Raw genomic sequence first — 18,410 nt, forward strand, 5'->3', positions numbered from 1 at the left:
GATCCAGCAGGGCTCTTCTGATGTTCTTAGGAAGGCCTTGGCCTCCATGCCCTGTTGTCGGCCCTCCAGAGGAACTGGTTGGCCACTGTGTGAGACAGGAGGCTGGACTAGATGGACCCCTGGTCTGATCCAGCAGGGCTCTTCTAATGTTCTTAAGGAAGGCCTCGGCCTCCATGCCCTGTTGTCGGCCCTCCAGAGGAGCTGGTTGGCCACTGTGTGAGACAGGATGCTGGACTAGCTGGACCATTGGTCTGATCCAGCAGGGCTCTTCTTAGGTCTTTTGTGTACTTTTCCTAAGAGAGGCAGAAGATTTTTAAATAGCGAAGAATCCGAAGCAGCTTTTCCTAAGCACCCGAGAAGGAGCTCAGATTCCAAGGAACAGATTTCTTTGCGGAGTAAAAACTAGATTATGTTTCCAGGTGGCTAGAATATGGTACGCCAAGCTAAGAACTGAAACGTTCTTTCAAATACAAGAAATGAACCTCCGAAACTTCGCTGCCCTTGGGATTGTCAACAGTAAATAAATTTAATAAATATTCCAGTAACTTATCTCCCATTTGATCATCTCATTATTCTGCTTGCTTTCAAGGAACACGGTGACGAAAGAGGAAAAATACCTCTTTCTAACGTAACCATACTGGCAGGAGTATCAACATTATCAGTATCCAAAGAATGTCTTGGCAGGATAAACCTTCATAAAAAGGCGGCACAAGCTATTCCGAGTTGTCAAAATAGCAATAGTCCGTCAAAGAGTTGCTGTGTCAAGCAACCCATTATTTACTGCGAACGCAAACGAAATGTTACGAGCCGAGACAAAATGTTCCAGGCTTGCCTATTCGGTAATCTGAAAATTTCTGTTTGTTTTCCATGTGTGTTTTTTTTGGGGGGGAACAAAGTAATGGAAGAATTTAGTAAAACTGGTTATTCAGAAAGCTGGCAAAACAGATTGCATCTCTGCAGACAGATCCGTGTGGTCAGCCGGGTTGGCCTGAAGCAGGAGAACAAATTTAGAGTCCGGCGTCACCTTTAAGACCAACAAAGTTTTATTCGAGGTATGAGCTTTGCCGTTTCATATGGAAGGACACTGGTGTGTGTGTGGGGGGAGTCAAGAACTTCAAGAAGCAATATGACTGCGATTTGTTGGAGAAGACAAACTGGTAAAAGGGTGAGGGAAAGGATATCCAACCCCCCGTTTTCCTACTCAATGCTCCAATTTTCAGGCGGTAATAAAAATTAAGGAGCTGCGGTGGCTCAAGTGGTTAAGACGCTGAACTGCAGGCTGCGGAAGGTCGGTAGTTCAGCAGTTCGAGACCCGGTTTGCCGCATGACGGAGTGAGCTCCCGTCTCTAGTTCCAGCTCCTGCCAACCTAGCAGTTTGAAAGCAAGAAATTGCAAGTAGATAAATAGGGACCCCTTCGGTGGGAAGGTGACATCGTTCCGTGCGCCTTGGTGTTCAGTCATGCCGGCCACATGACCACGGAAACGTCTTCGGACAGCGCTGGCTCTTCGGCTTTGAAACGGAGATGAGCACCGCAACCCTAGAGTCGGATTCGACTGGCTTTCGAGCAAGGGAACCTTTACCTTTAATAAAAATCACCCTTACTTCCACTTGATCTTGAGCACCATTAAATAGTCAGAGGCACTCTCCTATTTCAACATTTTTGGCTGTAGAGTGTGTGTGTGTGTGTGTGGGGGGGAAACTAAAGAAATAAATATGAGGCATTGGCATTTTGTCGTGGGTGAGTGCCAGTTGCCGTTCTTTGCTGAGTCAATTTTAAATTTCTTTCTGGGACCATTAATGTTTGGATCCGAAAAGCTACCGGTGGGATTCTACTCTGGCACACCTTTTCCATCTCCCCCATCCCACTATAGACTTCTGTGTTCCCTGAAATCCTAATCCTAGGGCCTGGGGGATGCTCAGTAGTGTGGTGATGTGATGGAAGAGCCTGCAAAAGGAGAAGGGGATCAAGAAACCCCCCCCCCAAATGCCGTTTTGCTGTCACAATTCACTGTCCTCTGATCTCGTCAGACCATGCTCATTATGCATTATTCCCAGAGGTCATTTGGGGGGGGATCGCAGTTCCCCCGGGTGAGGTGTGGGGGGCGGGGCACACAACAAAGCCCCACCTCCTGCTTCCGGCCGCCCCGCTTCCGGCCGTCATTCAGCCGGGAGGAGGCAGGAGAAGAGGGAGGGTAAGTTGCTTCCTCCCCGCCTCTCCCCACCCCTGCCTGCCTGGGGCCAGGGAGGGCCTTCGCGGGGCTTCCTCGCACTCCCGCCAGCCTTGCAGGTCCACCGCCGGGCCTTATGATGTCAGGGGGGGTGGCATATGCTAATGAGTTATGCTAATGAGTTCCCCTAGCTCTTTTTCTACGAAACGACCCCTGATTATTTCTCTACGCTGCCTCTCTTCACCTGTATACTAAACCATCTCTTTCCGGTCCACCTCTATTTTCCAAAACACTAGCTGACACCTGTGAACAAACTTATACCCAAAAGCAAGAAATTGCAAGTAGATAAATAGGTACCACTTCAATGGGAAGGTAACAGCGTTCCGTGCGGCTTGGTGTTTAGTCATGCCAGCCACATGACCACGGAAATGTCTTTGGACAGCACTGGCTCTTCGGCTTTGAAACGGAGATGAGCACCGCAACCCTAGAGTCGGATTCGACTGGCTTTCGAGCAAGGGGACCTTTACCTTTACTTTAACCATGGGAAGGTCACTGTGTTTTATGTCACTTTATACGAGATCCTCGTAATTATATATTTTCTGTCTGGAATTCGATCTCAGTACTGTCTGCAATACCAGCTGCCACTGGCACCCACCCACGACAAAATTCTTATTCCACAAAAGATGTTCAATAGATGGAAAGGCCTGCTTTTAATGGCCAGGACCCCAAAGAGTAAAATTAGATGAAATGCCACAGTGCTGATCTGGATTCACCTTAACACATCAAAATGGTCCTACATATTAACACCCCCCTCCCCAAAAAAAGCCCACCACACTCTCTTTCTCATATCAGTTCAGACAGGTAATAACTGCAGGAAACACCAGATTTTTTTTTTTTTTTAAATGGATAATTAGAATGGCCTATGGATTCTGGTCGGTTGTTTTGCACGGTTCGCATCAGCATCCCTGGCATAGCTAATGAGCGACCTCTTGTGTTGAAAAGTCTTAAGGATGACGTTTTGAAAAACGGATTCAGGTGGGTAGCTGTGTTGGTCTGAAGCAACAGAACAAAGTTTGAGTCCAGTGGCACCTTTAAGACCAACAAAATTTAATTCTGGATATAAGCTTCCGTGTGCGTGCACGCTTCTTAGATGTATATGAAGAAGTGTGCATGCACACTAAAGCTTATACCCAGAATTAAACTTTGTTGGTCTTAAAGGTGCCACTGGACTCAAACTTTGTTCTATTTTGAAAAACAGAATGTTTTAGGATAAACAGAGCTAGAATGAGGACCTCTAAGTCTCTAAATTAAAATACATTGGGGGTTTATTTAGATTAGGGTTGCCATATTTTGAAAAGCAAAAATGAGGACGTATTTCTTGACCGACTACTTCAAACAAGTGATGACTATGTCAAGACTCATTTTAAATACCCCTACTATTTAAGCTGTGATAACTGCTATTAACTAGGAATACTCCTAACCTTCCAACCCCAGAAGAGGACATTTTAATCAGTTTTTTAAAAAGAGCCCAAAAGAGGATGGACGCCAAAAAAAGAACACATGTCCTCTTGAAAGAGGACATCTGGTAAGTGTTCCCTCTAAGCTGTGGAGTCTTGTGAGCAAAAATTCTACTTTGTGAGCTACCGGCATTAAAGTTGTGAGCGAGTGATTCAGCTACTGCATAAATTAGTTTGCTCTGGAGCCATCCTTCCTGAGCTAAGACAAAAATGTGTGAGCTGGAGGCTAAAAAACTGTCAGCTAGCTCACACTAACTCAGCTTAGAGGGAACACAACCCTATTTAGATGCAACCACTATTTTTGCTGGTCTGTCCACGAAAATATTCCCACATCTTCATCCCCCTTCGACTTTGCTGAAATCACAGTTCAAACCTACTTCTGAACACTCTTTTTAATACATTTCTCTTTTTTGGCCTTCCCAGGAAATATAAGATGTGGGCAACATATACCTTGATCTAGCTTTGATTTCTGAGCAAGATGAGATTCTACAGATTTTGTATCTCCCATGTAAGCCAGGGGTGTCAAATATGCGGCCCAGGGGCCAGATCAGGCCCCCGGAGGGCTTCCATTAGGCCCACAGTGGAACTGGACATCTCCTGCTCCCAGTTCTGCTGCTGCTCTTGCATCCTAGCCTGGTTCGCCAGACTCTCTTAATCACTCAGCCATTTCACGTTTTAACCTGGGTCCTAGACTCAGAACTCTTGAGCATGAGATTTCTCTGGTGAATGTCAATAAATCAAAAGTAGGTTTGCATCTTACAGAGCTAATGTTTTAAGCATGTTTTTATTTGAATTAAAAATATCTCTGTGTTTGTGTGTCCTCTATAAAGTTTATATCTCTGCTACCTGGCATTACATTTTATGACACACACGGCCTGGCCCAACAAGGTCTCATTTATGGCAGATCCGGCCGTCATAACAAATGAGTTCGACACCCCTGAATTGTAAACCATAACTGTGGTGGTGGAAAGTGCCGTCAAGTCACAACTGACTTACGGTGCCCCTGTAGGGTTTTCAGGGCAAGAAACGATCAAGGGTGACTGTACTGTATTCAATATTTATAGTTTAGAAAAGTTTAACACTGAAAACAGTGACTGAGATGGGAGCTAGAAACATTTCCCTCAAACATTCTGATTATTTACCTATTTCCAACCCTTCAGAGGCTGCTGCTGCACCATTTTCTCCCCCCCCCCGGTTCCTTGCCGTTTCCCCCTTTTTGGATTAGTTGCATGGGCAACCCCACAAAGGCTGAGAGAATGAGCAAAAATTAAACTGACAAGCTATCGTTTCTGCAAATCATGCCATTTTCTCCGGGGGGGACTGATCTCTGTAGGATGGAGATCAACTGTAAAAGTGGAGAGTTCCAGGCCCCACCTGGAGGTTGGCAACCCTACTTCCACCTCCAGTGGAGTCGTTCCGAGCCCATTTGGTCTCTCCCTCCCCTCCCCCAAGAAGCTGTTCCCCATGGCTGCTGTGTAAAGGCTAGGAGTTGTGTCTTTTCTCAAGTGACTTGTCTGTCTCCCTCAGACTGACACACAAACACACTCCTCCTGACTGGCAACTGCCAAGTCCAAACCCAAACGAGGACTGACTGACTGACTCTCTGACAAGACTCACAAGGTCTTATAAACCTCTCCTCAGCTGGCACTGACCAATCAGAGAGAAGGAAGGGTGCAAGCAGGCAGCGGCCTGTCACTCAAGCTACTTTTCAGTGAGGCATTAACCCCTCATCTTCCAGCTCTGTGAGTTTGATGGACATAGGAACATAAAAGAAGCCAATGCTGGATAAGGCCAGTGGCCCATCCAGTCCAACACTCTGTGTCACACAGTGGCCAAAAATACCAGGGGCCATCAGGTCCAGCAGTGGGGCCAGGACACTAGAAGCCTCCCCCACTGTTGACCACCACCCCCCAGGCACCCAGAACATCACTTGCCCCAGACCAAGAGTTCCTATTCATACCTTGTGGCTAATAGCCACTGATGGACCTCTCCTTCATATGTTCATCCAATTCCCTCTTGAAGCCGTCCATGCTTGTAGCCGCCGCCACCACCTCCTGTGGCAGTGAATCCCATGTGTGAAGAAGTCCTTCCTTTGATCTGTTCTAACCCGACTGCTCAGCCAATTTCATCGAGTGCCCATGCACTAAGCATCCTGGTTTTTGAGGTCATTTCGTCACCGCCACCAATAAATCGCTCTTAAATGTCATCACAAGAAGCTATGCCAAATTCAAAGATGTGCAGAAACCTGGCACAGCCTAAATTTCTAGCCAATCTGGATTAAATGCCCACAATCAAAACAGTAAGGTAAGAAATTCTGAAGACCAGATAAATGGTTTACCTTATTATGTGTCAACGTTAACCTCAGTTCTGGCTTCACGATGCTGTAGGCCATCAGAAGATTTTGGATTTTCTTAATTTCTTCCTTGCGTTTTTTATCTGTCGAATAAAATTGCTTTCTCACAGGGTGATTCTTGAACAGCTTCAGAACTGTTACAGTCGTACCTGTGGAAATACGGCAGAGGCAACTTGAATTAAGCCATGGTTAACAAAGCGCTCTTGTTTTCATACCCTATTTTTCTCTCACTAGTACACCAATAGCTATCAGCGTGACCATAATATAGCTGAATACCTAAATCCGCAGATTGGGGCCACAAGGGAATTAGATAAGCATATGGAGCAGGAGCCATCAGTGGCTATTAGCCACAAGGTATAGATAGGGGCTCTGGGGCAAGTGATGCTCTGTCTTCTTGGTGCTTGGGGGGGGGGGTCAACAGTGGGAGGGCTTCTGATGTCCTGGCCCCACTGGTGGACCTCCTGATGGCACCTGGTATTTCTGGCCACTGTGTGACACAGAGTGTTGGACTGGATGGGCCTTTGGCCTGATCCAACATTGGCGTCTCTTATGTTCTTATGGAGCCTAAAAAGGTTTTCCTGCACATTTGAGAGACGCCCCAGGTGTGCAGAAAAATCTGACTTAAAAACAACAACAACAACAACAGTGGGGAAGGTTTTAAGATTTCCCCCACAAAATAAAAAAGCGTTCTCCGCATAAGCAGAGAACGCACGTACCTGTTGGGGCTTGGCAGGTCAGGAGCCATGCCGGGCCCAGTGTTGGTGGCTCAGCAACCTGGGAGCCACACCAAACCTGGTGGTGGTGTGGTTACCCGGGAGCCAAGCTGGGCCTAACAACAGAGGCCTGGCAGCCCAGGAGATGCATCAGATGTGGGGGAATGTGATATTGCCTAAGACCAAGTCAGAATAAGCTGGATCCAAAGATTCACAGAAGCAGTCTTTTGCTAACAGGAGGAATCCTTTCCTTAATTTTTATTCTGAATGTTTTACTATAAGGGATAGAGAAAGAAAGAGGAAATATAATGACTAGAAACACAACGTGAGGGAATTTTACAGATATTGAGGACAATCCTTTTTCAGAATATATATGTCTGTATAAAAATTGTATGGTATAATAGCTTAACAAATGTATAACACGATATCTATGGTGTAAAGGTAAAGGTAAAGGTTCCCTTGCTCGAAAGCCAGTCGAAGCCGACTCTAGGGTTGCGGTGCTCATCTCAGTTTCAAAGCCGAAGAGCCAGCGCTGTCCGAAGACGTTTCCGTGGTCGTGTGGCCGGCGTGACTAAACACCAAGGTGCACAGAACGCGGTTACCTTCCCACCGAAGTGGTACCTATTTATCTACTTGCAAGGTCTTGCTTTTGAACTGCTAGGTTAGCAGGAGCTGGAACTAGAGACGGGAGCTCACTCCGTCATGCGGCACACTCGGGTCTCGAACTGCTGAACTACCGACCTTCCACAGCCTGCAGTTTAGCGTCTTAACCACTTGAGCCACCGCAGCTTCCTTAAATATAGCTTTAAAAGATATGACATATTAACAAGAAGTCTGTATAATGACCAACTTGGTATATTCTACCGTCTTATTTTTCTGTGTTATCATTTTTATCTTATTGTATAAGTAAATAACCTCATAGAATTTTTTATAAGATTTCACACAACAGTTTGTTATAACAAACAAGCACTACACTTTTTAGTTCATATTACAACTGTCTTATAGTATTATCATATACTATTAAATCTTAGGGGGGATTCTAGTGGGAAGAGAAGATTCCTCCATTGACAGGATGATGGAGGAGGAGGAGGAGGAGATTGGATTTATACCCCGCCCTTCACTCAGAGTCTCAGAGCGGCTTACACTCTCCTTCCCCTTCCCCTTCCCACAGAAGATACCCTGTCAGGTAGGTGGGGCTGAGAGAGCAGTCTCGAGAACTGTCCTTGAGAGAACAGCTCTGACAGAACTATGGATGAGACCTTTGGATCCAACCACTGGAATATACATCTCTCCTTATATATAATTGAATAGTGGGTGCCATAGTTCTAATTCTAAAATGCACTCCCTTAGTGTATGGCTGATGGCACTGCTCCTCAGCATATATCGCCACCAATCAGAAGGCAAAGCCCGGGTCCCGCCCACACCACAACTGCTGCGACAACCTGGTCTTTTGCATATGGAAGCTGATTGGACTTCAGTCCATTCCACACCTCAAACTCCCCCCACCCCCGCAAGGCAGTTGGAATTTTCAGTTGCATAACATACCTCATAGGGGAGAGGAGAATGGTTAACAATGGTTACCACTCTCCAGGTGAGGGCTACAGATAACTCAAACATACAAATGCTCTTCAGGTAGCAGAGATCAGTCCCTCTGGAGAAAACAGTGGACTCTGTCATTAAACCCTGCTGAGGTCGCCACAGGAAATTGACACTGTTTGCCCAAAGCCAGAGCACTCTCCCAGAGCCTCTTTCTAGATCCCGTTGTATTTATTTCCGCAACGGGCATTATTTCTATCTTACAATAATACATGTTTTGCCAATCCCTAACTCATAACGGAGCCAACAAACACATTTCTGCCACACTCGTGACATTTCTGTGGCTATAACACTCACTTGAAAGCTAGAACTACAACTTTGAGAGGAAAAACATACACCACGATCAGTGTTCCCTCTAAGCTGAGTTAGTGTGAGCCAGCTTACAGTTTTTTAGCCTCCGGCTCACACATTTTTGTCTTAGCTCAGGAAGGATGGCTCCAGAGCAGACTAATCTATGCAGGAGCCAAATTGCTCACTCACAACTTTAATGCCGGTAGCTCACAAAGTAGAATATTTGCTCACAAGACTCCACAGCTTAGAGGGAACATTGACCACGATTACTGAAATTTTACTAAACTGAATAGGAGACATGATTCCACGCAGTAGCGGACTTGGTATTTTTCGTGAGTTAAATAAAGCGAACATCAAACTACGAGAGCTAGATTGGAGTCCAGTAGCACCTTAGAGACCAACAAGATTTTGGGGTATAAGTATCAAGTGTCAAAGTTCCCTTCATCAGAGCTTTGACTCTTGAAAGCTTACACCATGAAAATCTTGTTGGTCCCTCAGGTGCAACAACATTAGAAGAGCCCTGCTGGATCAGACCAGTGATCCATCTAGTCCAGCCTCCTGTCTCACACAGGGGCCAACCAGTTCCTCTGGAAGGCCAACAACAGGGCAAGAGGAGGCCGAGGCCTTCCTAAGAACAAGAGAAGAGCCCTGCTGGATCAGACCAGGGGTCCATCTAGTCCAGCCTCCTGTCTCACACAGGGGCCAAGCAGTTCCTCTGGAAGGCCAACAACAGGGCAAGGAGGCCGAGGCCTTCCTAAGAACAAGAGAAGAGCCCTGCTGGATCAGACCAGGGGTCCATCTAGTCCAGCCTCCTGTCTCACACAGGGGCCAAGCAGTTCCTCTGGAAGGCCAACAACAGGGCAAGGAGGCCGAGGCCTTCCTAAGAACAAGAGAAGAGCCCTGCTGGATCAGTGTAATTGCTGTAATATCAGGGTTACATGCTCCCGATTCATGGCTACCCTCTGAAACTGTCAAAACTAGAAGGAACTTCAGTGTCAAATATCCAAACACAATCAAATGTAATGGTAGTATTTAGGAGCCCAGAAGCACAAAAACGATTAAAGGTACAATTAGATACATTCATGGTTCGTTTTTTCAGAAGCCGAATTAATTTCTGTATCTTGATCTTTCATATCCTTTTTAAAGTAATGTGCGTAAGCCCACCCTTACTTCTCAAAAGCACCCAATAACTTATAGCCTGATCCTCTATCTGCTGAGGTGGTAAAAGAGGGTTGAAGGACACACAGCAGCCAACACACAACATCCCAAAACAGGATGTTCTACCGAGCCTGCAGGGGCTTTAACACAGGAGGGCAGATCCAACTGCACAAATGTTTGTGATCGGAGTGCTCAAATATTTACAAGCCAACTGAAAGGGCACTCTCATATTTAACAAGAAAATTCTTCGGATTTCACTGTTCCAATCTCTGTTTAGTCCAGGCTGCGCTCACCAGGATTAAATTCCGGTCTAATCATGTATTCTATGAAGGACATGCCATATCGGTTTAAAACCCCACCCATTTTAGCTGCGATATATAACGTTTCAGTTATGACTGAAACGTCAGGAGGTTTTCCTTGTGAAAAGATAACTTTAATAACGATCAGTTCTCAAATCAAAGGGATGAGCCAGCTAACGTCTACTGCTGAGATACGGAGGGGACCCACGCGAAACATGACCAATGAAAGCACTGAGAAAAAAGGGGGTTATTATGGAGGCATGTTTGGTCCAACTTACATAATAGCACCCTTGGTAGGTGCTTTCTAAAGCTTAGGAGACCTGGCCCATATAGAAACTGAATAAAGTTTGCCTGTTAAGAAATTGCAATGAGACTTCCTGTAGTGGCTTTTTGTTCCTGAGGAAGGACCAGAAGTACGAAACACTGAACAATACCTAGGAAAAGTGTTGATATCTATTCCAGACTTCATTGTTTCCCTTTGAGAAATTTCTATTCTGGACTTTGTTCTTTCCCTTTGGGATATTGTGGACTTTTGTATTTTCCTATGATGGATTACATGTGTTGAATTACCCTGTGTTGAAGCCTCTTTTGGTTAACTTTGGTGCGGGTTTGTGCAGTACACAGTTGTTCTTTGCTGTTTTTTTGGCCATTTTTACTGTGGACTGTATTATTGTTGTTGTTGTTTGTAAATTAAGCACAAGATTAAGAAAACAGTCTTATAAGGTCTCCGGGGAACATCGGCCATTTGAGGTAAGTGTCACTTAAACAGCAATTAGAAGCAAATAACAGAATAAAAATGCGTTTGGACCAGACGAAATGTAAGAAGTGGAAATATCTTTAATAGCCATACCTTGTCCGAGATGAGAGGGCTTTTGAGAAGTAACATGGCCGCTTCTATCCAAAGTGTATTGAGTGCTAAAGTCATCGGCAGCTGTCTTGGTCGTAATCAGAACCTAATAACAGAGGAAATCGGGCCAGAGATTCATCAGAATTTTGTGTGTGTGTGTAATCTATATTCTGTTTCCTACAGGCAGTCATGAGAGCTACAGTAACAACATTTATGCAGGGCTCTCTAGAACAAGGATTAGTGGTACATAGTAAATACAGAGTCAAGAAACTTTGGGATAAGGTCCACTAGCGTTCACTAGAAATCTGCAAAACCTGCTTGATACCAATCTGGACCAACAGCACGGCCGTCTTTGGATGGCCTGCCTTGGGTGCCCCCCTCTTCAGAGATTAGGTAGGCGGCAACTCGCAAGAGAGCCTTCTTAGTCGTGGCCCCAAAGCTCTTGTTAGTCTTTCCCCAGGGAGATTCATCCGTCTTCTTCTGTCGCCATCTTCCACCGACGGGTGAGGACCTTTTCCTTTCATTTGGCACTCCCTAAACAATCCCTCCTTCCTGACCAATGTTCTACTTGCTGTTTTTATGTCTTTGCATGTATTTTAACTCTGCCTTTGATTTGTTTTAATGATGTATGAGGGGTTTTTTGGGTGTGTGTGTGTGATTTTAATGGTTTTAAAATATGATTTTATTGTTTATGTTTTAATTCGTTAGCCGCCTTGGTGGCCCTCGTGAGGGCAGGAAGGTGGGATATAGTTTATTTTGTAAATAATAACATCTGGAATCTGTGTCAGCCAAGATTTCCGGAAGTCAGCCCTTCAGAGATGGGAGAATTTTCATGAACAGTATAGTACTGTGGACCCAGAACTGTTACTCCTTCTATTTTAGATTTAACCTATAGGGAAGAAATTACTTCAACCCAATAATAGAACAGTATGGCAACTGGAATTAGAAGCAATATTTTTAACTAGCACAGAAAACTGTTTTAAAACGGTCATGTAATGGTGTTTGCAGGGAAAATCATGAAGTCACACAAGTCAGACTTCAATTATGTACTTCACTTATACCTCCCCACCTTTCTCCCCACCAAAGAGGCTGACACCGTTGTTCGTTGTTTTCTCCTCACAACAACTGCATGAGGTAAATTTAGGCTGACAGTATGTTACTGAGCCAAGGTGAGTCAGCAAGCTTCCGGGATGGGGATTCGAACCTGAGTAGAATGTAGATGTTAGGCTACTTCCTTGACAAGTCAGCCAGTCTTTTCCGGTATGTTTTCTTCTGCAAACCAGGTAACAGCTTAAATGTGGACGGGCTGGTTTTTTCAGTTCTCTTGAGACCCCAGTTTGGTGTAGTGGTTAAGTGCACGGAGTGGAGGAGTGGGGAATCAAACCTGGTTCTCCCAGATTAGCGTCCGCGCACTTAACCAGTTTGGTGTAGTGGTTAAGTGCGCGGACTCTAATCTGGGAGAACCGGGTTTGATTCCCCACTCCTCCACTTGCACCTGCTGGATGATCTTGCGCAAGCTGTAGTTCTGTCAGAGCTGTCCTTGAAAAAGAGCAGTTTCTGTCAGAGCTCTCTCAGCCCCACCTACCTCACAGGGTGTCTGTTGTGGGGAGGGGAAGGGAAAGGGGTTTGTAAGCCGCTCTGAGTTTGTAAGGGCTTCTGGTGTCCTGGTGTGCTGGACCTCCTGACGGCACCTGGTATTTTTGGCCACTGTGTGTCACAAAGTGTTGGACTGGATGGGCCATAGGCCTGATTCAGCATTGGCTTCTCTTATGTTCTTATGTTCCATTTAATTGTATCTGAAGAAGTCTGCAGGCACACAAAAGCTTATTGTTGGTCTTAAAGGGGCCACTGGACTCAAACTCTGTTCTACAGTGGACCTAAGGTCAGACACACACTCTTTCGCAGTCCAAGCTAAATCGTAAGTCTGAGCTGAGGATAAAATGAAGGAGAGAATCATCTACGCCGGCTCAGGTTCCTTGGAGGAAAGTAGAATGAAATACAAGAGACAGTTTTAGGGCCCATACCCTTTTAAAGAAAAATTTAAAAAAATATTAATAACTGCCACTGTCTCAGTACAGCAGCCACAGAAAGTAAAGATATGTAAAGATGATTCTCTGTGTCAGGGGTCCCCCCAACCTTTTTGAGCCTGCGGATACCTTGGAACTGTGACACTGGACAGTGGGCACTGGTAGAACACGCTCCTGGAAGACCTCATGGGCCTGCAGGACCTTTTACGGTTCCGCAGGGCCTGCAAGACGGAACTCTTCCACTGCGCCTTTAGTTAAGGAGCCGCACCCGACACACTAAGGCCCTGTGTCCAATACCACCACCGACTGCCTGCGCTTCACCGATTCTAACATCAAATACCGACTACATTTACTAGAATGTTGACCAGTGTTCCCTCTCAGCTGAGTTAGTGTGAGCTAGCTGACAGTTTTTTAGCCTCCAGCTCACACATTTTTGTCTTAGCTCAGGAAGGATGCCTCCAGAGAAAACTAACTTATGCAGTAGCCAAAACACCTGCTCACGACTTTAAATGCCAGCAGCTCACAAAGTAGAATTTTTGCTCACAAGACTCCACAGTTTTGAGGGAGCACTGATGTTGACGTTACTCGGCTTTCGCCACCGCCATTTAAATTGTTTAAAGGTAAAGGTTCCCTTGCTCAAAAGCCAGTCGAGTCCAACTCTAGGGTTGCGGTGCTCATCTCCGTTTCAAAGTCGAAGAGCCAGCGCTGTCCGAAGACGTTTCCGTGGTCATGTGGCCGACATGACTGAACACCAAGGCGCACGGAACGCTGTTACCTTCCCACCGAAGTGGTACCTATTTAACTACTTGCAATTTCTTGCTTTCAGACTGCTAGGTTGGCAGGAGCTGGAACTAGAGACGGGAGCTCACTCCGTCATGCGGCACACTCGGGTCTCGAACTGCTGAACTACCGACCTTCCACAGCCTGCAGTTCAGCGTCTTAACCACTTGAGCCACCGCAGCTCCTAGCATGTGTTTCTTTTAATTTCATGGCTGCTGTCACAGTCTGCGGTGATCTGGGATCCCAAGAATGTGAAGTCTGTCACTACTTCCACGACTTCCGCTTCTATTTGCCAAGGAGTGATGGGGCCGGATGCCAAGATCTTAGTTTTTTTGATGTTGAGCTTCAAGCCCACTTTTGCGTGGCTGCGAGAGTTGCTATAAGGAAGGCCGAACGCCGAAGAATAGATTCTTTTGATCAAATCAGTCAATCCTAAAAGAAATCAACCCTGACTGTTCCCTGGAAGGCCAGATAATGAAACTGAAGCGCAAATACTTTGGCCACCCAATTTGAAGGGAGCACTCCCTCGAGAAGACCCTGATGCTGGGAAAGATTGAAGGTCAAAGAAGACGGGGACGGCAAAGGATGAGATGGTTAGACAGTGTCACAGATGCAACAAACATGAAATTGAGCAAACTTCAGAGGACGGCGGAAGACAGGAAGGCCTGGCGGGATCTGGTCCATGGGGTCGCGAAGAGTCGGACTTGACTGTGCGACTGAACAACAAAAAATGTTGTGTTTCTAAGCTCTTACCTATATTGTTTTAACTACGGCATTTTATGTAAGCCGCCCTGAGCCTGCTTTGGTGGGGAGAGCGGGGTATATAAATCAAATAAAAATAAATAAAATAAAATGGCTCGCAAGAGGTGGAGCCAACTGCAAAATACTGGGGCGCGAGGTCATGCATAATTCTCACGGTGATTCTTCAACATTTCAGGCAGAAGCTCTGTTTAACAAGATACCTTTTAAAATGAACGTATTATTATTATTATTTAAACATACTTCCTTGCATACGCACAGCGCATCTTCTGGCCTTCGGTGAAGATCCTTGTGCTCTGGTGGCAGCTGCTACCAAAGCCACTTCTTAAGAGCCAGTTTGGTGTAGTGGTTAAGTGCGCAGACTCTAATCTGGGAGAACCGGGTTCGATTCCCCACTCCTCCACTTGCACCTGGCTGGATGCAGTGTCACTTATTCATGATGAACAATTAGTACCTCAGAGGACAGACGTCTAAAGACTGCATACAAAAGCCAGAAGCCTTTCCAACCCTATTGTACAGACATACAGAAGCCCGAAGTTACGTCGGACTCTTACTTCAGATGTGCAACAAATGGAACCCAAGGCTTCGCCCCGAAAACCGTATGTTGTCAGGCGTTCAAGGTCCTCAGAAGAGCTTATTTTTGATGTGTAGTGCTTCATGGCCATGACGGGAATGTCAGCCGCTCTGATCCCGTCGCCACTGTCTCGCACCTCAATCTTATCAAAGCCATAATTTTCCTGTGGATGAAAAGAACACAACAAAATTATTATCTACCACTCTTCCCTAAAGGCTGTTCTACACCTTACGTTTTTAAACCAGAAATGTTTTTGCAAAGACATGCAAGAACCTAACCTTTACAACACATCTATGTAGATAATCTCGAGAGGCATGATGTAAACAGCATCTGCCTTCTAGATTTTTATACAAAACATCACTACACTATACCTGAAAAATCAGCAGTGGCTTGGCATTCCTCAGTGGACTCACATCCAAATACTAACCAGGGCCAACACTGCTTCACTTCCAAGATCTGCCAAGATTGGGCTGCCCTGGGCATCCAAGTCAAGGATTCAAAAGGGAATTTGATAAGCATATGGAGCAGAGGTCCATCAGTGGCTATTAGCCACAAGGTATAGATAGGGAAGGAGCTGCGGTGGCTCAAGTGGTTAAGACGCTGAACTGCAGGCTGTGGAAGGTCAGTAGTTCAGCAGTTTGAGACCCGGGTTGCCACATGACGGAGTGAGTTCCCGTCTCTAGTTCCAGCTCCTGCCAACCTAGCAGTCCAAAAGCAAGAAATTGCAAGTAGATAAATGATGGAGTGAGCTCCCGTCTCTAATTCCAGCTCCTGCCAACCTAGCAGTCCGAAAGCAAGAAATTGCAAGTAGATAAATAGGTACCACTTCGGTGGGAAGGTAACAGCGTTCCGTGCGCCTTGGTGTTCAGTCATGCTGGCCGCATGACCACAGAAACGTCTTCGGACAGCGCTGGCTCTTCGGCTTTGAAACGGAGATGAGCACCGCGACCCTAGAGTTGGACTCGACTGGCTTTCGAGCAAGGGAACTTTTACCTTTACCTTATAGATAGGGGCGCTGGGGCAAGTGATACTCTGTCTTCTTGGTGCTTGGGGGGGGTCAACAGTGGGAGGGCTTCTAGTGTCCTGGACCCACTGCTGGACCTCCCGATGGCACCTGGTATTTTCGGCCACTGTGTGATACACAGTGTTGAACTGGATGGGCCACTGGCCTGATCCAACATTGGTGTCTCTTGGACTGCAAGAAGATCAGATCAGTCAATCCTAAAAGAAATCAACCCTAACGGTTCCCTGGAAGGCCAGATAATGAAACTGTAGCTCAAATACTTTGGCCACCAAATGAGAAGGGAGCACTCACTGGAGAAGACCCTGATGCTGGGAAAGATTGAATGTCAAAGAAGACGGGGACGGCAAAGGATGAGATGGTTAACAACAAACATGAAGTTGAGCAAACTTCAGAGGATGGCGGAAGACAGGAGGGCCTGGCGGGATCTGGTCCATGGGGTCGCGAAGAGTCGGACTCGACTGTGCAACTGAACTGCAACAACAAATGTTCTTAAGGCAAGAGACAAACAGAATTAGTTTGCCATTGCTTGCCTCTGCACAGCAACCCTGGGCTTCCTTGGTGGTCTCCCATTCAAATATTAATCATGGTTGACCCTGCTTCGCTTCCAAGATCTGCCAAGATCGGGCTACCACCCTGGGCCATCCGGGTCAAGGTAAGAGACAAACAGAGGTGGTTCGCCATTGCTTGCCTCTGCATAGCGACCCTGGGCATCCTTGGTGGTCTCCCATTCAAATACTGATGAGAGATGACCCTGCTTAGCTTCCAAGATCTGATGAAATCACGCTAGCCTGGGCTATCAACGTAGCAGTCTTCTAACTTCCTGGCCCGAATCCCTCCGGAGGCAGCTGGGATCCACCAGATTACAAGCACATGACAGCGGAGTCATGTGACAGTGGGAGGAGGAGCCGGACTCTCTGAACCTGCCCATGGCTAAAAGGGAGTCCTCTCCCCACGGAGTTACTTCGCTTTGTGGTTTGAATGCTTGTCTTTGCATGCGTGCAAAGGGAGGTACGGGGGCACGACGCCTCTGCTCTCCAGCAGGTTGTTCCAAAAAGCAACAACAAACATAAAATGGTGGCTCTACGGGGGGCTCACACGCCAGGAGGTGAGGCTTTGCAACACACCTGTGAACCTTAAATCACCCCTCCCCTGTTCAGACAGGAGACTGGAATTTTTTATTCAAGGCAAGGAATGTTATTTAGCACATGCACACAACAATCAAAACCCTTCAGGGTTTAAAATGTAATCCTGAAGCTATTTAATGACTGGGATCACAGAACCAGCCCAACGAAGGCATCTTAGTGAGTGACACCGCGCCAGACACCGAACTGCCCTAGTTAAAAATTTTAAATAATCTTGAAAACACACCCAGTGGAAACAATGAACTTCCATTTCGCGTGCTCCACGCCAATTACCTGTTCCGCACAGAGATTCATATGCCCGACATAACTGCAATGAAATGTCATTTTAATGGAGAGCTCTGTAATGTTTATGTGGTTTTGGATCAAGAACATGCTTGTCAACTTTGGACTGGAGGCTCCGCCAAAGGCGTCCACAGAAAATCAGTCACTTTTTGCTGAAGTTCAGCTTTTGCTTAATGACAGGCAGGCTGAATTAACGAAGCTTACAATGAGTCACATGATATCCTTATGGCTCCAAGTGCTATTGCACATATACATTCCGATTTCATTTAGGATGAATGGGTGTTAAGAGATCCCAACAAAACGAGAACTTGTAAATAAAATCTTGGAGGCTGCGGAATTGACTTTACTGATACTTTACTCAGGGTAGAAGAGCATGAGGTGAGGCGTACGCTGAGGGCTGTAAATCCGAGGAAAGCGGCTGGACCTGATGGCATTACGGGATGGGTGTTGAAAGAGTGTGCTGACCAGTTGGCAGGGGTCTTTACTAAGATCTTCAACCGGTCCTTACACCAGTCTATTGTTCCGTCTTGCCAAAGTCCTCAATTATTGTTCCCCTGCCCAAAAAATCCACAATCAGCAGTCTAAAGGATTATAGACCAGTTGCACTCACCCCAGTTGTGATGAAGTGTTTTGAGAAATTAGTACGCAGTCACATCGTCTCATGTCTTCCATCTACACTGGATAGTCACCAGTTTGCATATAAGGCAAACAGATCCACGGAGGATGCCATCACCACTACTTTGCACACTGCTCTGTCACATCTGGAGCAGCCAGGGAGTTATGTGAGGCTGTTGTTTGTGGATTTTAGTTCTGCCTTTAATACCATCCTCCCAGATAGATTAGTGTCCAAGTTGGAGGGCCTTGGACTCTCCAGCTCCA

At 46.1% G+C, this 18,410-nt stretch overlaps 1 protein-coding gene across 1 annotated transcript in view; it reads right to left on the reverse strand.

The window, feature by feature from the left end:
- The window catches only part of PMS1 (PMS1 homolog 1, mismatch repair system component), a 77,008-nt gene that overhangs the window by 55,087 nt on the left and 3,511 nt on the right, over positions 1-18,410 (reverse strand). Inside the window, exons 2-4 of the mRNA XM_015405579.1 lie at positions 15,064-15,246; positions 10,947-11,049; positions 6,025-6,188 (exon numbers count right to left, since the gene is read on the reverse strand). Coding sequence (XP_015261065.1) covers positions 6,025-6,188; positions 10,947-11,049; positions 15,064-15,246 — 450 coding nt within the window. The remainder of the gene's footprint in view (positions 1-6,024; positions 6,189-10,946; positions 11,050-15,063; positions 15,247-18,410) is intronic.

This window comes from Gekko japonicus, unplaced genomic scaffold, assembly GCF_001447785.1.
Source record: "Gekko japonicus isolate JY-2015 unplaced genomic scaffold, Gekko_japonicus_V1.1 scaffold2871, whole genome shotgun sequence".
In the NCBI taxonomy this organism is placed as follows: Eukaryota; Metazoa; Chordata; class Lepidosauria; order Squamata; family Gekkonidae; genus Gekko; species Gekko japonicus.